We start from the raw sequence: 23,740 nt of genomic DNA on the forward strand, positions 1-23,740 counted from the left end.
GCTGAGGCCACAAAAGGCCCTATAGGGGGCAGGAGGCCACATTTCACCGTGGGCTGGGGCATACGACAAGGTAATGTGACCACAGGACCGTGCTATGCAGTCCTGACAGAAGCCAAGATACCACTGAACAGAGCTGAGGGCTTGCCCCCGAGGTGGACTCAGCTGTAGATTCTGCGCAGATCTCTGTCTCTTCCCCTTGTGGAGTTCAGTCTGCACAAGAGAGCTGCTGGGTTAGATCACTGGACCCCAAAGGTTTTTGTTTTTGTTCTTGCTTATCTCTCATCCCTCTTATTAAGAAAATCTGAAATGCCAGTGTGTGCTGTGTGCTCATTTGGCATTTCACACACACACACACACACACACACACACACACACACACACACACACACACACACGTTGTTCCAATACATTACATACCTTATAAAATGTATCCACCCACCACTCCAGTCCTCTACATATAAGATAAAGAGATTAGATTAGAAGACTAGCAAAGTCTTAGCATGGTCTTGATGCTGGAGTTCTGGGGGGGGGCCTCTGAGTTTCCTCATGGTCACTTGAGTTGTCTTGTTTTTGCTTGTTATTCAGTCAACAGACATTTAATCACCAACCCTGCGCCCTGTGTGGGAGGTGCTGGCATGCTACAAAGCCTGAGACACAGTCCCAGACTCAGTGGCTAATTTTAAAGGCTGGTGATTTGTGTCCATCGGTTTTGCAATTTTGTCACAAAGAACTCAAAAATAACCGGAGGTTGATTTGGACCCATGATTGATTGGGTCTATGATGATGATGCTTGGTGGGGAAAGCATGTGGCCATCACACGACTAGGAAGTGTAGAGGAGGAGGAGAATGGAGATCCACCATTCCCTTCCAGGCCACGCCCCCAAAGGCCTAAAAACCTCCCGGCAGGCACCACCTCTTAAAGGTCCCACCACCTCCCCAAAGCACCTTGCTGGACTTAGGGGGACACTGAGGAGTCAGAATATCACGGTGATTCCAAAAGGTTCAGACGATTAGGATTGCAAGGAGTGACCAGATGAGAAATGCTACCGTGTGATACATTCAGCCACCGGTTATCTGGCCCTGTGTGGTGTTAGCAGGTGAAAGAAATCTCACACCGAGCACATGGATGAAGGAACCTTTAGTCTGTCGGGAGATACCGATGATGCTTCACAAATGAACACGAATCGTGACGTGGAGAACAGGGTCATGAGAATTCTGGCCTCCTTCCCAAGGAGTCTAACTCTTCTGTCAGATGCCACCTCCCCCTTGCCCAAGTGGAACTTCGTAACGAAGTGGGAGAAGCACGAACCATTGGTGTTTCTGCTCAGTGAAGCCATCGGCGGGATCAAAGTCCTGGGGGCCCAGCAGCTGGAGGATTCTCTGTCTGGGAAGCATATCGCATCCCGGGGATGGAATTCATATTTGCTTTGAGCAGACACATGTAGACATGAATTGCTTAATCACTATTTTAGGGCTGTGCATTGTTCCTGTGTTTGGTTTGGCTTTTGTCTCTGTGACATCTTAATTCCGTGTTTTATTTCACGGAGCTCTGCACCCCGGCTATTGGCATAGGGGCGCTCCCTTGGCAAAATTTTACAGGGGGCCGGGGGGAGTATGAGGGAAAGGAGAGAGAGAGAGACTAGGGAGGGGCATGTGAGGGAGCAGACGCACACTGCAGCTCTTGCTCAAGCTGTGCAGGCCAGGGTGGCTTCTGGGTCCAGGGGGGGTGGAAATGGCTAGGTTTGCAGGCAGGGATGCAAGAGACAGACAAGACTCTTAACTGCCGGCACGGGAGCAAAATTTACCACCGCGATTTGGAAGTCTAAACAGTGTCCTTTTCAATTTCCTGATCTGATGGATCGCAATCAGAGAGATTGTAAATTTCATGCCTGTCTATAACACACAGAGGCGCGGAGCCAAGCTTCTGTCGAGACTGCTCAGTACTGTCCCCGGCTGCCACCGGAGTCGGAGACGTGGAAGAGGAGCAGCACGGCATCAGGGCATGGCGTGGAATGACAAGGGCTTCCTGGAAGCGAGGACCTGGCGGGGCCTTAATTAGCCATCCAGGCCCCCACTTGAACTTCTGCCATTCCTTTCTCTCGCACTCACGCTGCTCCGGCTGCACTACCCCCCAAAACACCAAAGCAGGAGTCTACCTCAGGACCTTCACACTGGCTGAGCCCTCTGTCTTATCCTCCGCGCTTATCCTCAATACTGACTCTCTCTCTCTCTCTCTCTCTCTTTCCTCCTTTATCCAGGTTCTGTATCCAAGAAGGCAGCCCCTTCTTTCACCCCATGTTCTTTCCCCTTCCTTCCTTCTTCTTGAAAGTACTTCCCCCTCCCCCACCAGACTTTCTATTATTTATCTATGTGGTTTGTGTATTGTATCATTCTTCCACAAAAAGCAAGAATTTCCCAGTGGGTCGTTGGCCGCCGTGTTGAGTAGCATCTCACTAAAAGGGTCAAAGGAGCAAACACGTGGAAACGCAACCTGAACCACGGAGCCCCAGTGCCACTCCCCTTCCATTGTTGTGCATCTACCTGTCAGTGAGCAGCTGTCACTGGTCGCTCAGAGAGAGCAGATTGGGCTCGAACAGTAACCGAGAGAAAAAACGACAACCCAAGGACAAGAAGCCTAATGGCCACGAGCAGAGGGAAGTCGGCAATGTGATATGGCACATGGCCTCCCACCGCTCCCTGTCAGCGAAGCTCCGTTCAGATCGCATACGCATTTTCTTTTATTGACTTATTTCTCCTTCTGGGAGAAGACAGGGTCTTTGAGACTCTATTCTGGACTCCGTCCTTGAATTGGTAGAGCAAATATAGTGAAATAAAAGAACCATACCCATTTTACAGAAAACAGGGCTGTCTCCCCCAAGAGTCTTTCTCTTCTCTCTGTGTTTCCAAATTTGTCTCTTTATCTCCTCGTGGATAAGGACAGAAATCTCACGTCGATTCACATAGCAGTGTTTCTCTTAGCTGCTTAAACTCTGGGGCCCTCTAAGGGAGAGACTGTGTTTCATTCATCTTTCTCTTCCCATGTGCGTCTGCCAATGGCCCAGCAATGCAACCATAACTTACTATTAATAACAACAGCAGCTGGCGGTGACAGGGCTCTCCCTTCCTGCCTGCCAGCCAGCACTTCCTGAAAGTTAGCTCTTTCTGCCGGCGCTTGGAGGTACAGGCTATTTATTATTCATTCCATTTTATAGATGGAGAAGTTGAGTCTGAGGTCCAGTGATTTGCTCAAAGTCTCATGGCCCAGGAGGATTCTACAAACAGTACCAGGAAACGCGTCTTTAGATTTGCTGTAGAGCTCTACTACCAGATTGCTTGTTTGTTTGTTATTCAACCCCACAGATCTCAGAGGCTCTTGAGGGAAGTACAGAAGCACAAAGAACGGGTACAGAGCATTGGAAGGGCTGCCAGGCAAAGCCAGGGACTGAGCGCTGCCCGCACGCAGCACCAGCCTGAGGGCTGAGGGCTGAGAATCCACTCAAGGGGCCTGTGTCAGGGCCACCAACAGCCCACTCGGTTGGTTTGTTTGAGCAAGGCCTTATTCTGGGTTAGGCACTGGAACCGTGTTCTTTAAATGAACTATTTCTCACTACCATCCCTGAGAAATACTTCACTCACGATCAGTTCTCTCTTAGAGATACCTTCCTGTCCAGCCGGGCGCCGGTGGCTCACGCCTGTAATTCTAGCTACTCAGGAGGCTGAGATGTAAGGATCACAGTTCAAAGCCAGCCCGGGCAGGCAGAAGTCCATGAGACTCTTATCTCCAATGAACCACCAGAAAACCAGAAGTGGAACTGTGGCTCAAAGTGGTAGAGCCCAAGCCTTGAGCAAAAGAGCTCAAGGACAGCACCCAGGTCCTGAGTTCAAGCTCTACAACTGATATGTCCTCCCTGCCACATCTCAGAACAAGTCTGCAGCAGGCCATTAGAGAACTCCCATTTTCATTGACCTCTGAAACTTCTCTAACCTTGCAGGAAGGAAAAAAAATCCAAGTCAGGTGCCTGTGGCTCACACCTGCGATCCTCACTACTCAGGAGGCTGAGATCTGAGAATTATAGTTCAAAGCCAGCCCAGGCAGGAAAGTCCATGAGACTCTTATCTCCAGTGAACCACTAGAAAAGTGGAAGTGGAGCTATGGCTCAAAGTGGCAGAGTGCTGGCTTTGAGCAAAAGAGCTGTGGTATAGTGCCCAGGCCCAATACACAAATACACACACACACACCACACACATACACACACACACACACACACCACACACACACACACACACACCACACACACACACACACACACACACACACACACACAAACACACACACTTCCAGCCTCAGATTTCTAAATAAAAGTTGACGATGACCCGCAACCTGCCTTATGAGGATGCAGGACCAGGCTGACGTCCTCGTTATAGGAGTTAAGACTTGAGGGATGATGGTCTGTCCTGCTTTGGGGTGGCCTCGGGGAAGGGGGTGGAGGTCCCGGAGAGTCGCCAGCATCGGGAAGCACTTTTAGGGTAGCATTTAATGCCATCTCCTGTCCCTCTACCAGCTAACCTGTCTCCTCACCCAGCCAGCCAGACGTCTTTATCTAGGACACCTCTTTCTGATGGCAGCTTCATTGGCAGCCCCTGTGCCATTCAGTGGCGTTGATTAGAATTCCTGGGGAGTCGGGGGGGGGGAGGGGGGAGATGTGGATCAAGACAGAGGTAGGACTGACTGATGGGAGAGAGCTAAGCTGTTTGACTGGATTAGGGCCTTGTGCGATCAATCCACGAAGCCCATGTTCAGTGTGCCCCTCCCACCATGGCCTCAACCACACACTCTCAGAAAATCACCTCTCCACGCCGCCCCACGGGGTCCCGTGCCCCACCCAGTCAGCACAAATGCACCCATTTCACCTCTCCATACCAAAGGGAGCCTGGGAGAGAAAATGGTTTAAAGCTATGTTTTTGGTGTCCCTCCCCACCCCCACCCCCACCTGACCAATTGAAATCTCCTATAGTTTGGGATGTTTGATCCTCAGACAAGGACCTGGGAGTTGAAGTCTGCTTCTAGAGTATTCTGCAGAGAAAGGATCTTGGAAGAAAACGAATAGCTTGCCCGATGAATGGTAAACGGAACGTGTGTTCTATCCATGGACACTCACACATCCACAAACAATTCGTATGCTAATTTCAAATGATTTAAAAAAAAAAAAGTCCATTAAGTCCCCAGATACAACCACGCATCAATATGATTCCTGCGGCTGAAGCTGGCTTCAAACACGAAGTCTCCACAGAGCCCGCGCTTCATAGCTCTAAACTTTTGTCTACTAAAGCATTCAAAAGAGGAATTAAGTTAATACTAGGTAACATGACCACACTTCCTTGGCAGGGGTTAAAGGGGGTCTCTCTCTCTCTCTCTCTCTCCCCTTCAGACATCTTTTTGAGTCATATTAATTAGCTTCCTTCCAGGTAGAATGGAATGAGATTTGGCTATGGTGGAATTTCACCCTTGATGGCCCAAGGGTATCCCGGTGACATTTTTCCTTCCATTCTAGAATAATGACAGACACCACCCCTATAAACACTTCTTGCTATGAACTGCCCATTAGAGAATCACTGTTCGTTTGATCAACTCAGAGAATACAATTGTGATTTCCCCCACAAGGAGTTTGTGCTTTTGTTTCAGACTGGTACAAAACCTTCTCTTCCTTCCCAAAGCCCACACGGGACTCCCTAAGACATTGCACCAGGTGATGGTGAGCCCAACCACACAGCTCACCTGCCCTTCGAGGGGAGGAAGCAGACTGAGGAGGACACGCCCCTCCCATTGCATTCTCATTCAGGAGTTGAAATCTCCAAACTGTGATTGGCAGTATTGAGAGAGAGAGAGAGAGAGAGAGAGAGAAATGGGTAGGTACAGAAAATAAAACAGGGTCCACTGGTTTCCTTTTAGCCATTAGCTTTGTGATGGAGCGTGCTCTGGTTAAATTTGGGTGCGCCCAAGCTTCGTGTGGACGGAGTTCTGCAGGACTCTGTTCATAGGACCTGCCCTCTTCTCATTACTTTTATGTTCAAACTAACCAAACAGATGGAACAAGGACAAAGCCACTTATCCAAGGAGGCACAGGCAACCAAGGGACCAGGGTGAAATTCCCAGGTTCTCTGGCCGCTCACATCCGCACTGGGCTATGGTGATCTACGGTCCTCCACTCCGCTGTGCTATTCTGACATCACTAGCAGACATCTGCTTGCAACTCCATACTGAAGCTCCTGCTTCATCTAGGATGGGGTAGGGGGTGGGGTGGCAGGGAGAGGAAGAAGGGAGAGGCCAGGCGGGATTGTGCTTGGAGTGCAGTTGGACGGTGCATGTCTCTGGGAAGCCCGCAGATGGGATGCATGCATGCTTCTGTCCGGGTGCTGAACTGTCCTCGGAGATAAACTTAGACTATCCTGGGAAAGCTTCCGAGCAGGGAGGTGCCCTCCTCTCCATGCAAGCAGGTCTCTGGCAGAATTGCTGGTGATTCATCCGCCCCTCCTCCCTCCCTCTTCCTGCAGATGGCTATTTGTGCTGACCCACTGAATGTGAGCCCGGCTTGACTTAGGAAACTAGACATTTCTAATGAGACCTGGTCCCCAGATTGCCTCTGAGGGAGGTCACCAGAGGTCGACTGATGTCATGTTCAGTATCTCGCCCCTTCTCACCCCCTTCCCCTGCTCCACCCCCCCCCCCGACGTCTTGCACGTTCCCCCAAGAACTCTGCTTCCAACCATCACTAGATTCAGCTGACTAGATTTGCTTGAGAGCAGGCACGGTTCTGGATCTCTAGGCAGATGGAAACTCAAGCCTGCATTTCCTGAGGACTTGAATACGCACATGCATATGCCCTGCTCACGATTTACTCCAAACCGAGAGAAACATTTATGGAAGTGGGATCGTGTTCTACAGCCACACCCGCTACAGAAGTATTCAACAACAGCCTTCTGGCCTGACGTAAACCAAAGGCTTCCAGACTCCAGCTTCAGGCTGGTTTCCGGGGGGCAGGGGACAGAGGGAGAAAGAGAGACAGACAGACCGAGACAGAGATAGACAGACACACACACAGACAGAACTAGAACCTTAAAAGATACCACAAGTGAAATGATACCAGGGCTGGGCGGGGGGGGGGGGGGGGGGGGGGTGTGCATAGTGTAAGAATCTGAAGACGGATTAAACTAGAATGAGCGCACAGCTATAGAGAACAAGGGTGGGGGGACTTGATATCACGCATGCGATCAAGATGATCACCAAGCAAAGGGCATGCCAGCCGCAGACAGACACCCGCCCCCCCCTGTCAATCAACACAGAAAAGTTGCCAATGAAACAGACGTGAGAGAATAGTTTTCCAATGCAAACGCTACCAGGTAGCCTGCCTCTCTCACCCTTCCCCTCCACACGGCCACCCCCCCGAAATAGATCAAAGACCCCAGATTGAATGCCACACTCCAAGTTTTGAATAAAACCTCCCCTTGGCTCTCAGACAAGGACATTTTCTCTGGCCAATACAGCATTTGATCTGGCAACACTGGGTTCGTGGAGAATCAGGAAGATAGACCTGCTGACGTCAAAACTCTGGGCATCAAACTCCTCAAGCAGAGAAGCAGTCACTTTTAATGGCTCTTGGTGTCATTGTCCTCCTCCACCACCCCCATCGGTGGCCATCCTTCCCCTTTCTCCACTGGTAAAATAAGGAGGAAAGCAGCCTCTTAGACCCCACTGGCCCACCCTACTGTGTTTCTTGTCTATCCATGCTGAACACCGGGCACCCATTTGTTCTAAAGATCTTCTCTCTACACGGGGAAGAGAAGTTGTCCAGGATGGCTTTGATGTCTCAGGTTGGAATCGCAGGAAGGTTCCAACCCACACACAGCTCCTGGAAAGTTTACACGCAGCTGTAACCATGCCAGGTCTCCCGTCCAAAGCACTTCTGCAGACGTGTTTTCCATCTATTCCCTAATGCAGCCTGCATTAGGGAAGTCTGAGAATTCCCCATCTTATTCCTTCTTCTTTTTTTACCCCCCCCCCCCCCCCACCAAGCCCTCGAAAACTGCTAAGCCAACACCAGCAAAAGATGAGTTTTCATCCTGCTTTGATTCCCCCCCCCCCCACACTTTGACAGAAGGGGAAACCTTCTTGCTTCCATTCTCAAACTCTTCCTCATTAAATGATGTATGAAAAGAATTGGGTTTTCTCTTGTCTGGGAACACTTCCTCTTTCCTCAACCTCTTTTTTTTCTCCCTCCTCATATCCTGCTACGTTTCCTGCTTCTTCCTTTCCTTTCTTCCCTTATCTTCTACCCTCCTGCCTTTTTTAAAATTAGGATCTGTTCTTATCCCTAAGTTCAAAGCAACCAGATTGGTTTTTGTTTTGTGTGTGTGTGTGTGTGTGTGTGTGTGTGTGTGTGTGTGTGTGTGCGCGCGCGTTTAAGAAACCACATCAAACTCTTCCAAGACCACGTTCTCAGTCTTAGATTTTGTCCCCTGACTTTGAGACCTGTGTTTCGGATGGTGGAGAGGTAGAAAATTCAGGGCAGCAAGCAGAATCCCTGAAGGAGCAAGTGGATTGGGGTGTATTTGAAGGAACACCATATGGGCATATTTTTTTGTCATTTTTTTTTTTTTGTCTTAGTGATCCAAGCTCTCGGTTTCTGAGCTGCGGATAGGCATGTGCTGCTGCTATTTCTGAACACTGCCTGAGAGGTGTTTCCATCTTTTTCTTGTCCAACAACCCTCCAAAGCCATCTCCAGCCCTACCTTCCCTCTGCCCCTCTGGCCCTCTGAGTTCTGGGGGATGGAGGCGAGGGGAAGGAACAAAAAGAAATGAAAACTTTTTCAGCCAAGTCGTACTCCCCCATCCCCCCACCACACACACACACACAAAGCTTGCCTAGACAATTATTGGGGGGGGGGGGGTTGTTCCTAGAGATTTGCCCCGCCTCCAACCCAAATAATATAATCAGCTTCTTTTCTTACAAAAGCAAATTAGTTCCCGGGTGCCAGCAGGAGATAGGGAAGAGTGACACCGAACGACAGGCGCGCCCTGGCCCAGCTGCTGGCATCCAGCCCCCCAGGGTGGAGGACACAGGCCAAACAAGGGGGGACAGGGGGGTAGGGAAGGGGTAGGGCGTAGGGAGGGACGGACCCGTTCCCAAGCCTCTTCCCCTCGGAAGAGAGCGGCCCTTACCTCGGTGGAGGCTTGCGGGCTGTGATGCTGGCGACGATGATGCTCTCCGGGCGCGGGGTGGCCACCGCTTTGAAGGTTCCCCGCCAGAACTTCTCAAAGAGCTGCTTCTCGCCCTGCTGAACGCTGGCCATTTGTCAACCCCACGCCCGCCTCGCCGGGGACCCCCCCCCACCCCAGCGCGTCCCGGGCGCTGTCCGAAGTGCTGAAAACGTGCAGCTCCGAATAGAGGCGAGGCTGGGGTCCAGGGGTGGTGGAGGAGGAGGTGGAGGTGCGCCCCGAGGCACGGACTGGGGTGGGCGGGAGGAGACGGTGGCCAGGGCAGGGCCTGGGTCTGGACAGACAGCCGAGGGAGAAGGACGGGTCCACCCCGGCTTTCTTCGCCTCTTTCCCTTCCCTCGGTGGCTCTCCGAGCTGCGGCGCTCCGGGATGGGGTGGAGGCGCCAGGGGATGCGCCCCGGGGTGGCGGGGAGGAGAAGGGGAAGCCGGCGTCTCTGTTCCCCCACCCCCACCCCGCGCCCGGGGAGAGAAAGAGCCCCGATCGTCCGCGGCGCGAGCGCGTGTGCGCCCCGGCGCGCCCGGGTTTTGTCTCTCCAGCAATGTGACGTGGGTCGCGCGAGCTGCCCTCTCCTCCCTCCTCCCCCCCCTCCTCCTCCTCCTCGGCGTCCCTCCTCCTCCATCAACCCCTCCTCCCTCCCCTGGCTCAGCCTCCTGCCTCCATCTGCATAACAAAAGCCCGCAGGTCTGGGGAGGAGCCAGGCGGGGCGTCCCCCCCACCCCGGACCCCCAACCCCGCTCCCCCCCCATCCCCAACGCACCCCATCCCGGCCACACCACCTTCCTTCCCACCCCACCCCCGCGGGATCTGCTCCCGGGGAGCGGGTGGGGGAGGGGGAGGAGGGGGCGCGCAAGTACCACAAACTTAAACGCATTGGCTCCTCCCCACTTCGGGGAGGGAGGGACCCGGGGAGGCCTGCAAAGCCGGGTTGGGGAGGTCGGGGTCCCCTGCGTTGTTCTTTACGCGGGCCCTCCCCCCTGCTTCCCCCCCTCCCTCCAACCCCGCACCCAGAACACGCGATTGGATGGACAATCCGTCCGCACCTCGCCATCTGCCGAGCCGGCCCGCACCCGCAGAGGGGCGCGGCGCTACATCTGCGCCCGGCGCTCCCAGGGACACCTCCTTTGTGCTTGCCCGGCGAACCCCCCCCAAGCTGGGGAGGGGGGGAAGAGCGCCCCTCCCCCGCCGCGGGGCCCCGCCGCAGCCGCGTCCCCAACACCAGGAGGGGATGGGGGGGGGGGGTTGGTGGCTTCTCCTCCCCTTTTTTTTTTTGGAAAAGAAAATGTTTGGGGATTTGGGGGGGATTTTTGGGGGGGAAGCTGAGGCTTGAGGGGAGCAGAGTAACTTTCTCCTCTTCCCGCCCCGTCTAACCTCCCCCCCCCCCCACACACTTCATTCTAGGGAAAGTTTCTCATCCAAATAAACTCCAGACGGCCGCAGGGTCCGGGGACCGCGGCTCCTGCTTTCCCCGCGGGTTTTCACGGACAGATCTTCGCGGGGATCCCCGGGAGCCTTTGCACCCCGGGCCTGCGCCCCGCTCCTGCGCCCCGGGGCTGCGGGGAGGAGCGGGCCTGGGCGGGCCGGGGAGGGGGGAGGGGAGAGGGAGGGGAGGGTCTGGAGGGGAGGGCGTGCCACAGAGGCGTGCGGATTATTTACAGGAGGGGAGGCTAGTGCTGGGGTCCGGGCTCGAGGCCTCGCCTTCGCCACCGGCGGAGCCCCGCTCCCGCCGCGCCCCCCTCCCCACCCACCCCACCGCCAGCCCTGGGCTGATCGCTTCGTGGCGGCCGTGGGATCCCAAAGGGAGCTTCAGGGAGTCTCTGCAAGCGAGAGGAAGAGGAAGAGACCCGGCTCGGAGAAGGCAGGAGCCGGGGGAAGGCAGGCCTCGGCCGGGAAGAGCGGCGCCCCGCGCGCCGGGCTGAGCTCCGCAGAGCGCCGCGCGCTCCGCAGCGACCCCTCCTGGCGGAGGGCGAGAGCGGCGGCGCCTGTTGGCTTCTGAAGGGCATAGCCCCCAGCCGGGAGCCTGGGTTGGGTCAGAGCTGGGATTCTTGGAGAAGGACAAAGTCCTTCCCACCCGTGTGGAGCCCGTGCAGAACCCCACCGCCGCCGCGCACAACCCCCAGGTACCCCTGCTCTCAGGGTCTAGTCCCCCTCACCACCCTGCCTGAGCGTCACTTTTAAATACAGGGGGGAGTTGGCTCCTTAAGTAGGCTAGGGTATTGAGTCGTGACGTGAGGGGTGTGAACTGACTCACCGGGAGGTAGATGGGGTGCAGTGCTCCACCCCACCGCCAGGTCAAGCAACATCTCCCCCTACCCACACCCTCCACACACATCCCAAGCTGCAGTTCTGATCTTAACTTCTAGACCAACATGACCTTTCCCACACCCCATAGCAGCCAGGGGAGGCAGGAAAAGGCAGCTGTCCTGACTTCCTGCTGAGGAGGATTAAAGTCTGGCTGCAGGTGATTCTGTGTGGAGTGGGAGGGTGGCGGACAGAGGAACCTGGTGTGGGTTTGGGGGATGGTGGACACCCTGCAGACAGCCACTCCTGCCCCAGTTGGCCTGGGCTCTATCCCTCAGAAACTGGGGAGCCACTGTGTGTGCTTAGAAGTGAGGTTTTCTTTTTAGTTGAGAGCTTTCTCTCATAAATTCACAGCTTGGGAGCTAGACTGCCTGGGTGTAAACCCTGCCTTTTTAAGCTATGTAATCTTGGAGAAGTGATTTCCCTCGGCCTATGTTTCCATTTGTCCATCACTTATGTAAAACTGATGCAAAGATGAAATATCATGTGCTTAAATAGATGAGCTGGGAAAGCAGTATGGAGGTTCCTCAAAAAAACTAAACATAGAGCTCCCCTGTGACCCAGCAATCCCAGTCCTGGACATTGATCCAAATGACCAAAAAAATATGGCCACACCAAAGCTACCAGCACAGCCATGTTCATTGCAGGATTATTTGCCATGGATATGGAACCAACCAGCCCCTCAGTGGATGAATGGATCGAGTAAATGTGGTATGTATACACAATGGAATTCTATGCCTCCATCAGAAAGAATGACATTGCTTCATTCATAAGGAAAGGGAAAGACTTGGAAAAAAGTATAGTGAGTGAAGTAATCTAGACCCAAAGAAACATAAGTTGCCTGGTTTCCCTCATTTGTAATAACCAGAATATGTCTAAGATATTCTTAGTAGAGGATCACAATAGCCATGTGCATATGACCATATAAAATGATGCTTATTGCAATGAACTCCAAGAAATGGAAGCAATAGGTTTTCTTAGTGTACTATTTGAAGTTCTTTTTCTTTTCTTCCTTCCTTCCTTTCTTTCTTTCTTTCTTTCTTTCTTTCTTTCTTTCTTTCTTTCTTTCTTTCTTTCTTTCTTTCTTTCTCTCTCTCTCTCTCTTTCTCTTTTGCTGGCTTGCTTGCTGGCTTTCCCTTTGGTTTTTTCCCTGTTGTCACTGTTTTTTATTTCTGTACCCTTTCTCTTATATATAAGTTTATCTGATTTGGGGAAGGGAAGGGAACTCACAGAAACGGTGAGCCATAGACACTATGTTGGAAATGAACTTTACAACTTAGGGAGGAGAAGAGTCAGAGGGGGAGGGAGAAAATGAAGGAGGGGTAACATTGTTCAAAAAGAAATGTGCTCTACCTTACTTATGTAACTATAACCCCTCTGTACATCACATTTACAATAAAATAAAAATAAAAATAGACCACCTCAAGGATGAAAAGGATTAACAGATGCACCAGTTACCATTACCTAGCAGTGTCAGGAACATAGTTTACCAAAAGGTATCAATTTTATTTATATTTTTGCTGGTCCTGGGGGCTTGAACTCTGGGCCTGGGTGCTGTACCTGAGCTCTTTTGTTTAAGGCTGCCACTTTACCCTGAGCACCACTTCCAGTTTTCTGGTGGTTCATTGGAGATAAAGAGTCTCATGGACTTTCCTGCCCAGGTTGGCTTCAAACTGCAATCCTCAGATCTCAGCTTCCTGAGAAGCTAGGCATTGGCACCCAGCTAGGATATCACTTATTATTCAAGTAGCTCAGAGGACAGTTGTAGGGTACAGAGACACAGCTAGTCACTAATGCCCGCCTCACTTTCCCAACCCACAAAAGAGACACAAGGATACACACACACACATCATGAGATTGTTGAGAGGACTGAGTAAATAGTACTTATGAAGGAGTCAGCTCAGGTTGTTGCAAGGTTCTAGTCAATGGGAGCCGTTACAGCTGATGCTATTTGAATCACCACCTGTTGGTGCCAGACCATGTTCATTCAATAATCACCCATGAATGATGAGTACTGGGTCTTAGTCAGGTAGGAAGGGTCCAAGGATAAATAAGACCAGGTCCCTTCCCCCAAGGGAGTTCCCAGTATTCTTCTGGGTTCCTGTGACCCTAATGTTTACCCCTCCCCGCCTCCTTTGTCATCTTGTCATAGTGCCTTAACCTTCAGCCCTGCCTTTTCCGATGTCAATAGAGCTAATTGCACCATCTTTTTTTTTTTAATTAACTACAACATAGAATGGTCTGTGTGTGTCATTTCCTCCCGGTGTTGTTCTATTGCCTCGGATATAAGCCAGAACATCCTGTGTGTGATGACTCGCAATGTGTCAAGTGAATGAATTCAGAATCCTTTGCCGCACAGAGAGAGGGTGGGGAGAGAAAGGGAGGGTGGGACAGCAGGAGGGAGAGAGAGGGCCATCCCTAATAGCAGTTGGAGTCGCCATTCTATTAAAAAATAAATAAATACATTCGCCACCAGAGTCTACAGGTTGCTTCTTTACCTGGTTGTCATTCTTCCCTTTGTGGGGAAAGAAGGTAGGGGGGAGAGATGGGAGAAGTTGCTGTAGCATTTACAACATTATTCCAGAGTAGTAAAGGGATACTTGTCCTCTTCTTTTTTTGGTCAGTTGTGGGACTTGAACTCAGGGCCTGGGCACTGTCCCTGAGCTCTTTTCGCTCAAAGTTAATGTTCTGCCACTTCTATCCACAGCGCCACTTCTGGTTTTCTGGTAGTTTATTGGAGATAAGAGTCTCATGGACTTTCCTACTGGGCTTGGTTTTGAACCATGATCCTCGGATCTCAGCCTCCTGAGTAGCTAGGCTTACAGGTGTGAGCCACCAGTGCCTGGCTCATTCTCTCTTCTGTGATCCAAAGAGGACATGGTGCCAGCTCAGAGAAATAAGCACAGAGATTTCCAGGCAAAGCCCAGACTCCACCCCACTCACATTACTGTGTGTCCTTGGGCAAATCCCTGAATCTCTCTGCTTCCAGGGCTGTCCTGGGTACAGGAAGAGTTGACTACTACCAACCCACATGCAGGGAATTTGACAGTTCATACCCATTTCCACAAGTCCAGTGAGCAGTGGCAGATTCAAATAATTACTGAGATAATAGGAAATAAGATATGCGATCATGAGACCTGTCTTTGTGCCTTTGAGGGGACCAGACTAAACTATTCAAGTGATAAGATTCTTTATTTCTCTGTCCTGGCTCAAAGCTTATCAATCATCACTTTTAAGAAGTCCTACCTGAACTCTACCTCTGCTGTTTTAGTTGTGTGTTTCTGTCCTGGAATTCTAAATGTCCCTGGATAATATGCATAAACCAGGAGTTTTCCTTCTCTGGTTATACAGCTCTGAATGTCTGTTTCTTATCTGGGTCATGGGTGTCTGGTGCAGGAATGGAACAATGTAGAGGTTGTATAAGCACTAGTGTAAGGAATAGGTTTTATCTGTAGCATACACTGGGTAACACTAGCCTGTAAGGCAAAGCAGGATGACTGATGAGAAATGACAGTATGACACTCACGCCGTGTTTACAGGTATGGTGTGTATTCATTGAGATGCCCTCTGATGAGAGTTTAGGCATACCCTGTGCACATTAGTGTGACATCACACTATGCACGTGATATCACACTACATAGAAGTCTGATCATGATTGCCACTGTAATATACTTTGCAAACAACACACATTTTAGACAAGTTAACTTACTATACGATCACCAAAAGCAATCACTCCAGCTTCAGTCCTGCTATTAGCCTCATTTTTTACCTGAAATGAAAAGGGAAGCACAGAAAGTTAACGAGTCCCAGGACACACAGCTCAGAGAAGGCAGACCGAGCAATGAAACCCAGCCCGTCAGATTCCCAGACATAGGTCCTTAGGTTCTAAGAAAAAAAAAATGGCATCCACTGGAGTGTGAGTGTGGGTTAGGCAGAGTATTCACACAGGGGTATTCACACAGGAGGCCTTGCTCCCGGGAGCTGAGACTCCAGTTGTGAGAAAGGAGGGGAATGCAGAAAACAACCCTGCTTCCTATGAGAAGTAACATAAAGCTGGACAACGAGCTGGTTCCAGTGCAGACCCAGGCAGACGTACCTCTGACAGTGGAACACATCGATGAGACAATCATCTCCGGCCCCCATTGGGTTCCCAGTGCCAGTCCTAGTATTGACTGAGCCTCGTGGAGTATAGGTTCAAAAGACATTTCAGGAGAAGGTAGCTAATGTGTGCTTTTCGCTTGCCTTGTGATGAAGATGGTGGGCAAATTCAGATCACCTTTAGGCTGGAAAAGACAAAAGGAATTCTCAGATCTGCCTGCTTTATTTCCTGGGTGAATGAGTTGGGCATACAGATATCCTGAAAGATACTCATCTGTTTATTGTTAGGAGTGCTCACGACTTGCAATACGTCTCTTGAGCCTTAAGGAGTCATTGTTGTGTTGTTTTATTTATTTAATTTTATTTTATGCCAGTACTGGGGCTTGAACTCAGGGCCTCAGTCTCTCCCTTGGCATTTCCCATTTAAGGTTTGTATTCTACTGCTTGAGCTATGCCCTCCCTGCCAGTACCCTGCTGACTCACTGGAGATGAATTTCCTATATTTGTTTACCCAGGCTTCTGGCTTCCAACCGTGATCCTCAGATCTCAGCCTCCTGAGTAGCTGGGATTACAGGCGTGAGCCACCATCACGGGTGCACTGAGTTTATTCTGATCAATGCTGAGAATACATTACCTTTTAGTCAAGAGAGCTTTCCCCGGTGAGCCCACCAATGGCTTTCTCACTTGCTGCTGTATCCAGAGGTCCCAAGTCAATCATGTAAATTTCCTGGCTCAGATGGGAAACCAACCATTTCTGAATATAGCCCTGAGCACTCTTTAGCAGCTATTGCCAGATTCGTTAGTCAGTGCTACTAGGACATTTTCGTGTTTGGACCAAGGAAATCGTATTTGAAGACCAAAAACAGACCATGGGTTCTGTATTTCTAGTTCCTATAACGGCTTCTAGGAAGTTCTTCAAACCATCCTGTGTCTCAGACTTGTGTTTGTTTCTCACATATTACAAAGCCACCATTAGTGATTCTAGCATAGTTACTCATTTTCTTGGTCTTGCTTTCACTGCTCACCCATTTCCAGAATAAAGATGCTAACATACCAGTCTACACTAGGATCACCAAGATGCGAAAGATCTGTGCATGTATTTATTTAAGATCTGCGCATGTATTTATTTATTTATGTTTGCCGCTCGCTGGGCTATGTATGTAAATTACTGTGTTTTAAAGTGGAATCATCTTGAGATTTCTGCTTTGGCTTTTGATTTTTAGGGATTACCTTTTCATATAATTTTTTTCTCAGCTATGTAAAATATTTTACATGGCTCTAAAGTGACAATTTAAAAGAAAAGAAAAGAAAATCCAGACAATGACAGAATCTTGTTTGACTTTATCCCTTCCTTCTTCAAAGGTATCTATCTACCTATCTATCTATCTATCTATCCATCTATCTATCGTCAGGATTTATTTTCCCAGTGAAAATAATATTTTCCATTCACTTATTCCATTTCCAGTAGCATATGCTAGTTGTATGAAGAAGGGTGATTAGGATGTCTTTGTAGATGCACACAATGTACTTTGGCCGATCTATCTCCCCTCTCCCCTCACCTCTTCATGGAACAAATTCAGCAGGTTTTGCTCAATGTTCATACATGTGTGGAAGTATCTGTCATATTTCCCTCTTCATACCCTCTCCTTTCACCTCCTTCTTCCCACTGCTATCTATCATCACACAAAACCCATTTTATGTTCCTATCTGTGTGTGTGTGTGTGTGTGTGTGTGTGTGTGTGTGTGTGGCCTAGGGCTTGAACTCAGGGCCTAAACACTGTCCCTAATCTTCTTTTACACAAGGCTAGTGCTCTACCACTGGAGCTGCAGCACTACTTACAGCTTTTTCTGAATAGTTTATTGGGGCTTGAACTCAGCCCTGGCTGGCTTTCTACCATGATCCTCAGATCTCAGTCTCCTGAGTAGCTAAGATTATAGGTGTGTGTGAGCACCCAGCACCTGACTCTTACCATTCTTTTCTTAAGGACTAGATTACATATGAGGAAGAAAATGAGATAGTTGACTTTCCCATTCTGGCTTATTTTGTTTGCCATGAGGTTAGCTCTTTAGTTCTAGCCATTATCCTGCAAATAATATACTTTCATTCTTTATGGCAGAATAATACTCCTATCTGTCTATGTGTTTGTGTGTCTATGTATCTGTCTGTCTGTCTGATTGTCTGTCTTTTCCAAGGATAGAAATAGTATTCTTGTCATCTGACCCAACAGTCCCTTTGAACACACGTATGCAGCCAAGATACCTTGGCTATAAACAATATGTGTTTGGTCTATATTCGTCATGGTAGGACACTCTTCCACAGTAGTCAGACACTTACCTTTTGTCACAAATTTGTTATCTATTGTGCTATTTGTTTAATACAGATCTGCATTCCTATAAACAGGAAGATGAACTTGCCTAAGAGATCCTAGCTGTGTTGTTTTTTTTAACATCTAAAAGCTTCTCTTCTGTCACGGCTCACTTCCTTGGGTGTGTGTGTGTTTGTGTGTTGTGTGTGTTTATGTACTATATACTGCCTCAAGTGTGGCCTGCTTTTAAAGCTGGGCAGTGACTCTGAATGTGGCTCGCTTTGTCTTGTCTATTATTTCTTTCCTACCGAAAAGAGTACAGAATTCTCTCCCAGAAGGCTTTGAAGCAGAAGACAAAGGCAACTGACCTTTGGTGTGGAGAAAGAAAAGAAGACAAGGAAGAGAAAACTAAGAAACGAAAGCTGTTTGGATAACAGATGGGCTGGGTGGAGGGGGAGAGAGGAGGCAGCATTGATACCCTGCTCGCTCCTCAGCTCTGGGGCCAGCTCTCGGCAGCAGAGCCCTCCCCGCCGCCTTGGGTCTACATTGGGTATGGCAGAAATAATTACCAAACAAATCGATCGTCCGTGTTGCGATGTGACCACAGTGGTTAATGCATTATTTTTTCCTCTTGGAAACTTAGTTTTCCTTACAGGTAGGGCAGGTTCTAGGCAGGCTCCCTGACAACTCAGAAGCTTACAATAGCGTGCAGAGCATTTAATCATTCCTTTTGTTGGAAGTCAGAGGGTCGCAATGATTGTGGTGTGCCTGCCGAACCCCTTTCCTTGGGCAGCACAGAGGGTTATCATAATTGAAAAGCTATTTGTGGGAGGTGTGTGTGTGTGTGTGTGTATGTGTGTGTGTACTGGAGCTTGAACTCAGGATCTGAGAGTTGTTCCTTAGCTTTTTCACTCAGGGCTTGTACTCTTACCGCTGGAGCCACAACCTCCACCTCCAGCTTTTTGGTGGCTAGTTGGAGATCATAGAAGTCTCACAGACTTTCCTACCTGAACTGGCTTGGAGCCAGGATCCTCAGCTCTCGCCTCCTGAGTAGCTAGGTGTGAGCCATTTGCTTCCAGTAGACCAAAGCTACTTTTAAAGCCTCTTGTTAGACTTTTTGGAGAGAATTCCCTAGGTCTGTTATTCCAGAATTTGAACAAAACGAGCTTACTGCCTCACACCCTCTGTCCCTCCAGGAGAGCGTTTGATGAGTTGGACAATGCAGGAAAGGATTCTTCTCTTCATTGACCTTGAACCGCTTCATAGGCCTAATTCAAGGTAAGAGTTGGACTCTTAGAGCTCTCAGACTGGCAGACAACAGGATGAAAGATGCCTGCAGATCTGTACAGTTGAGTGGCTACGAATAGAGAATCTGAATGCCTACATGTTAGGGAAATGTTCCTTTTCACCCCTCACAGCCCCTGTCACTCCCAATAGCACCATATCCAAGTTTCCACAGGCATCTATGTATTTCTCCCTTCAGCTCTGTCTATTACAACTTCCAGCTCTGAGGATTTCTAGGGATCTTCTTTTTTTTTTTTTTTTTTTTTTGTCGGTCGTGGGGCTTGAACTCTGGGCCTGGGCGCTGTCCCTCAGCTCTTCAGCTCAAGGCGAGCGCTCTACCACTTGAGCTACAGCACCACTTCCGGTTTTCTGGTGGTTTATTGGAGATAGGAGTCTCACGGTCTCTCCTGCCCGGGCTGGCTTTGAACCGCGATTCTCAGATCTCAGCCTCCTGAGTAGCTAGGATTACAGGCGTGAGCCACCAGCGCCCGGCTTATTTAGGGATCTTCTTAAAGAATGAGCATCTGTGTTTTCTGTATGGTTTTTTTTTTTGGGGGGGGGGGGGCGTCGGTTGTAGGGCTTGAACTCAGGGCCTGAGCCCTGTCCCTGAGCCTCTTTGTGTTCAAGGCGAGGGCTCTACCACATGAGCCACAGCATTACTTCCGGTGTTTTAGTGGCTCCTTGGGGGATAAATAGTGCCTCATAGGGCCTCTCCTGCCTGGGCCAGTTTTGAACTGTGATCCTCAGATCTCAGCCTCCTGAGTAGCTAGGATTACAGGGGTGAGCCACTGGCGCCCAGATCAAGTCTACCACTTTTGAAGCCACAGAGGCTGGTTGAGCAGAAGAAGGATGGGAGAAGAAAGTCCAGGATAGAACAGGAATAAAACGAAAATATCTTGTTCCGCTCAGGTGCTTGGAGGAAGGTACATCTGAGCTTTTTACCTAGAACATGCTTTCTCACTCCTGGTACCACCCACACGTCACCGAATTAATTCTTACTCAGCCTTCAGAGTTCTATCCTGGACCCAACACACTTTTGGAAACGCAGCCTGGCGTACCTCCACAGTCCCTCCTACTCCTACCCCTCCAGATCCACTGCCACGGTCGCCATTATGTAATGAGTGACATCATCCACCCCTCAACGCTCTCTAGCGTTGCCCCTCCCAGGTGCTAAAAGAAGCAATCCTCCTTAGCAAAGGCAAAGTCAGAGTTCAGCAAAATACTGAGAGTTCAGCGTGTACTGGAATGGGGTGGGGTGGGGTCAAGGGGAAAGGAGTGGACAAATGGAGAGAAGAAGGGAGGGGAGCATGCAGTCAAGAATCTGGCATGTCTATCTGACAACATTAAGGGGTGACGCTGGTCAAGAGATATTGTACTCAGAGGCTGCTTTGTTAAATGGCAGCTCCTCTGCACAACGACTTAAAGAGGCTTCCAAGAATGATACTAAAATAAGCACTCGTCCTCAGGGACGTATCTAATCCATCTGGTCCACAGATAGGTCCAAAGGCATAGTGGGGACTCACTAAATATAATTATTGAAGTATTACGTCAATATTGGAGTGAATTGATGGATGGTTTACATCATTGGTTCTTGTCACCTGAATTATCCTCTTCTAAACCATGACACCTATCCAGTTTTTGGTGGTGGTGTTTTATTTTTGTCAGTCTTGGGGCTTGAACTCAGGACCTGGGCTCTGTTTTTAAGCTTTTGGTCCAAGGCTAGCACTCTACTACTTGAGCCACAGCTCTGTTTCTGGCTTTTATTTCTGGCTTCTTTTTTTTGGGGGGGGGGGGAGATGTTAATTGGAGATAACTTTCAGAACTTTCCTGCCCAGGCTTTAACCCTGGATCCTCAGATCTCAGCCTCCTGAGTAGTGAGGATGATGGAGTGATCTACCAGTGTCATACCCCATCCAGTGTTTCATTTACTTGTATTAGACACAATCACCCTCAAAGATTACATTGTCATTATGTAAATGAAAAGAGTCTCAGAGGGAATTAACTGTACCCTGCTGCTTTACAAAGCTGTCTGTTTCTCGGTTATTCTACATGCTAGAATTGTAGAAGCTTTTCAAGTGGTCAGAGAACAGACTGGAGGCATGGCTCAAGTGGTAGAGCATGAGCTGTGGATAAGAAACCAAACAAGAGCTTGAGACCCTTAGTTCAAGCTCCGCAAGCCCAGTACACACACACACACACACACACACACACACACACACACACACCATGTCTGCTGTCTTTCAGATAAATACAAAGACTAACGTTAAAATAGAAACTAAAAAAGAGGGGAGAACTGTAGGAAAAACTGTCTTTTCTATCAAAGTGAAGTTGCTGGAAAGTTCCTGCTTTGGCCTGGTGGCTTGGCTCTTGTTAATTATTCTGTTAAGACAAAGATCATCCAATACAGAAAGGAAAAGAGGAACTTTTTGGGGATAAGGAAGAATTCTTTCTTTTTGGACAGTTTTGGGGCTTGAACTCAGGGCTTGAGCACTGTCCCTGAGCTTCTTATGCTCAAGGCTATGGGCTGGGCTTATGCTCAAGGCTAGCAGTCTACCACATGAGCCACAGCACCACTTCTGGCTTTTTCTGTGTATGTAGTATGGAGCCTGGGGCTTCATGCATGCTAGGCAAGCACTCTACCACTCAGCCACATTTCCAGCCCAAAGAAGGATTCTTGAAATGTAAAGTTTTGTCTGGAGCAGTTGTTCCAAGATAGAATTAAGACACCACAGAAGACACACCTCAGCTTGTTCAAGAAATAGCAGAGGGTGTGGGGATGTGTTGAGATTGCTTGTGCACTGATCTTACCTCCAAGTCTTCTAATGTGAATACATTATGTGAATACAGCTGACCCTATTCAAACTGGCCAATCAGGAGCAGATTGTGAACCTGAGCTCAGCCAATCCGAGCAGAGTGGGTGGGGGCTGCTGTGTTAGGGATAAAAGGGAGCAGCAGCCTGCACTGTGCGCCTGCTTGCCAGATTTCTGGCTGATGGCCTACTCTTCTTCAGAAGTAAAATTTGCCTTGCCAAGACTAAATTAATTAATTAATAACCTAGTACGTGTTTTCTGATGAGCACGTTACCGGGGTCAGTTTTCATTTGTTCTAGATCATCCTGCAAAGAAGAGAAAAGAAGAAGAAGAAAAAAAAATGATCCATCTTACAATAGCAGTGTTGGGTTTAATATTAGAGTAAGGAAGAGCAATCCTTGTAAGCAAAGTCTCTCAGGGGGTGTCAAACTCCTCCTTATTCTCCCTCCTTCCAAAGGCCCACAGCTCCCCGCCAACCTTCATCTCACCGTCTCTGGCTCAAATTTCCATGAGCTTCAGCTTTCTGAGTTGTAAGATGGAGAAGACAGTGATTACCAGGAGAATTTAATGAAAGGATTAGGTGAGAGACTGCAGGCAACAACTCTCTACCCTATCCTCCACTCATCATTCCACACATCTCAGCAAACCTCAAAATTAGCATACATGGTCAGGAAATCCCAACAAGACACAGGGCAAAAATGTAAAATTGCGCAGCAGACAATTCATAGAAAAATAGTAGCGCCAAAGGATGGGGGGGGGGAAACAAAGCTAAAGGCTTCATTCACCCAAAAGGTTGAATTATGCGTGTTGAACCAACAGGGAACCTGATGTTTGCCCCCTCCCCCCTCATGCATTTCTCCTTCTAACTGTCATTTCTTGGTTTAAGCTGCTGGAACAGAAAACAAAAAGGGTGGAGGAGCAGGTATGCATAAAAGTCACTTTGTCATTTCTTCAAAGGCAACTCCAATTTGATCCCTTTAGTGAACCATATGGGTAAAAGGTCTACTTCAGGGTGTTCTCTGTGATTAAACAACTCTGATTTGTCAAATGCCAGAGGAATAAAGGATGGGGAGGGGGCGAGGGGGGGGGGAGCAGAAAGCTCTTGTCTCGATGGAGAGCTGTAAAAGTGTGTCTGCTCCCAGCTCATCCTGGGTGAGGCTCGGCAGCACCTGGCCGAGGGGTGACCAAGGAGTCACTGTTGGGTCTCCTTACCCCAAAGGGAGACTTAGTGAGGAGAGGCCTGAGGGAGGGCTGGTAAAGTTCACTCAGGGATTTCAGAATCTTCCACTGGGACCATCTGGACCTCCCTCACCCCACCACATCCCCACACCAGGGACATGACGACATTTGAAAGCAGACGCCCGCATGACATTCTCCAGAGAGGAAGTCATATTTCTGAACAAAGCAAATAGAGCATTCAGGAAGATTGGGGGAGAGTGCTAACCTAAATCCATCTCACGCCAGTGAAATAGATTTTCTTGGCAGATTAAAACAAAACAAACAAACAAAAATCCTTTTTTTATCCCAATCGTTCTTAAGTGCTGAAAATTCTCCTTGGAATGTACATGTGAATAGGTTGGCTTGTTGGAAAGGTAGACAGGTGTAGCAAATAAAAAGATAGAACACTCAGTTGAATTTGAATGTCAGATGAGCCACAACTGTTAGGTTT

At 49.2% G+C, this 23,740-nt stretch overlaps 1 protein-coding gene across 1 annotated transcript in view; it reads right to left on the reverse strand.

Moving 5' to 3' along the window:
- Srrm4 (serine/arginine repetitive matrix 4) overlaps positions 1–9,348 on the reverse strand; it is a 99,726-nt gene extending 90,378 nt beyond the window's left edge. The window contains exon 1 of the mRNA XM_042669654.1: positions 9,218–9,348. Within this exon, the coding sequence (XP_042525588.1) occupies positions 9,218–9,348 (131 nt within the window). The remainder of the gene's footprint in view (positions 1–9,217) is intronic.
- Positions 9,349–23,740: the final 14,392 nt, after the last annotated feature.

This window comes from Dipodomys spectabilis, unplaced genomic scaffold (genome assembly GCF_019054845.1).
Source record: "Dipodomys spectabilis isolate Male_0828 unplaced genomic scaffold, ASM1905484v1 ptg000499l, whole genome shotgun sequence".
In the NCBI taxonomy this organism is placed as follows: Eukaryota; Metazoa; Chordata; class Mammalia; order Rodentia; family Heteromyidae; genus Dipodomys; species Dipodomys spectabilis.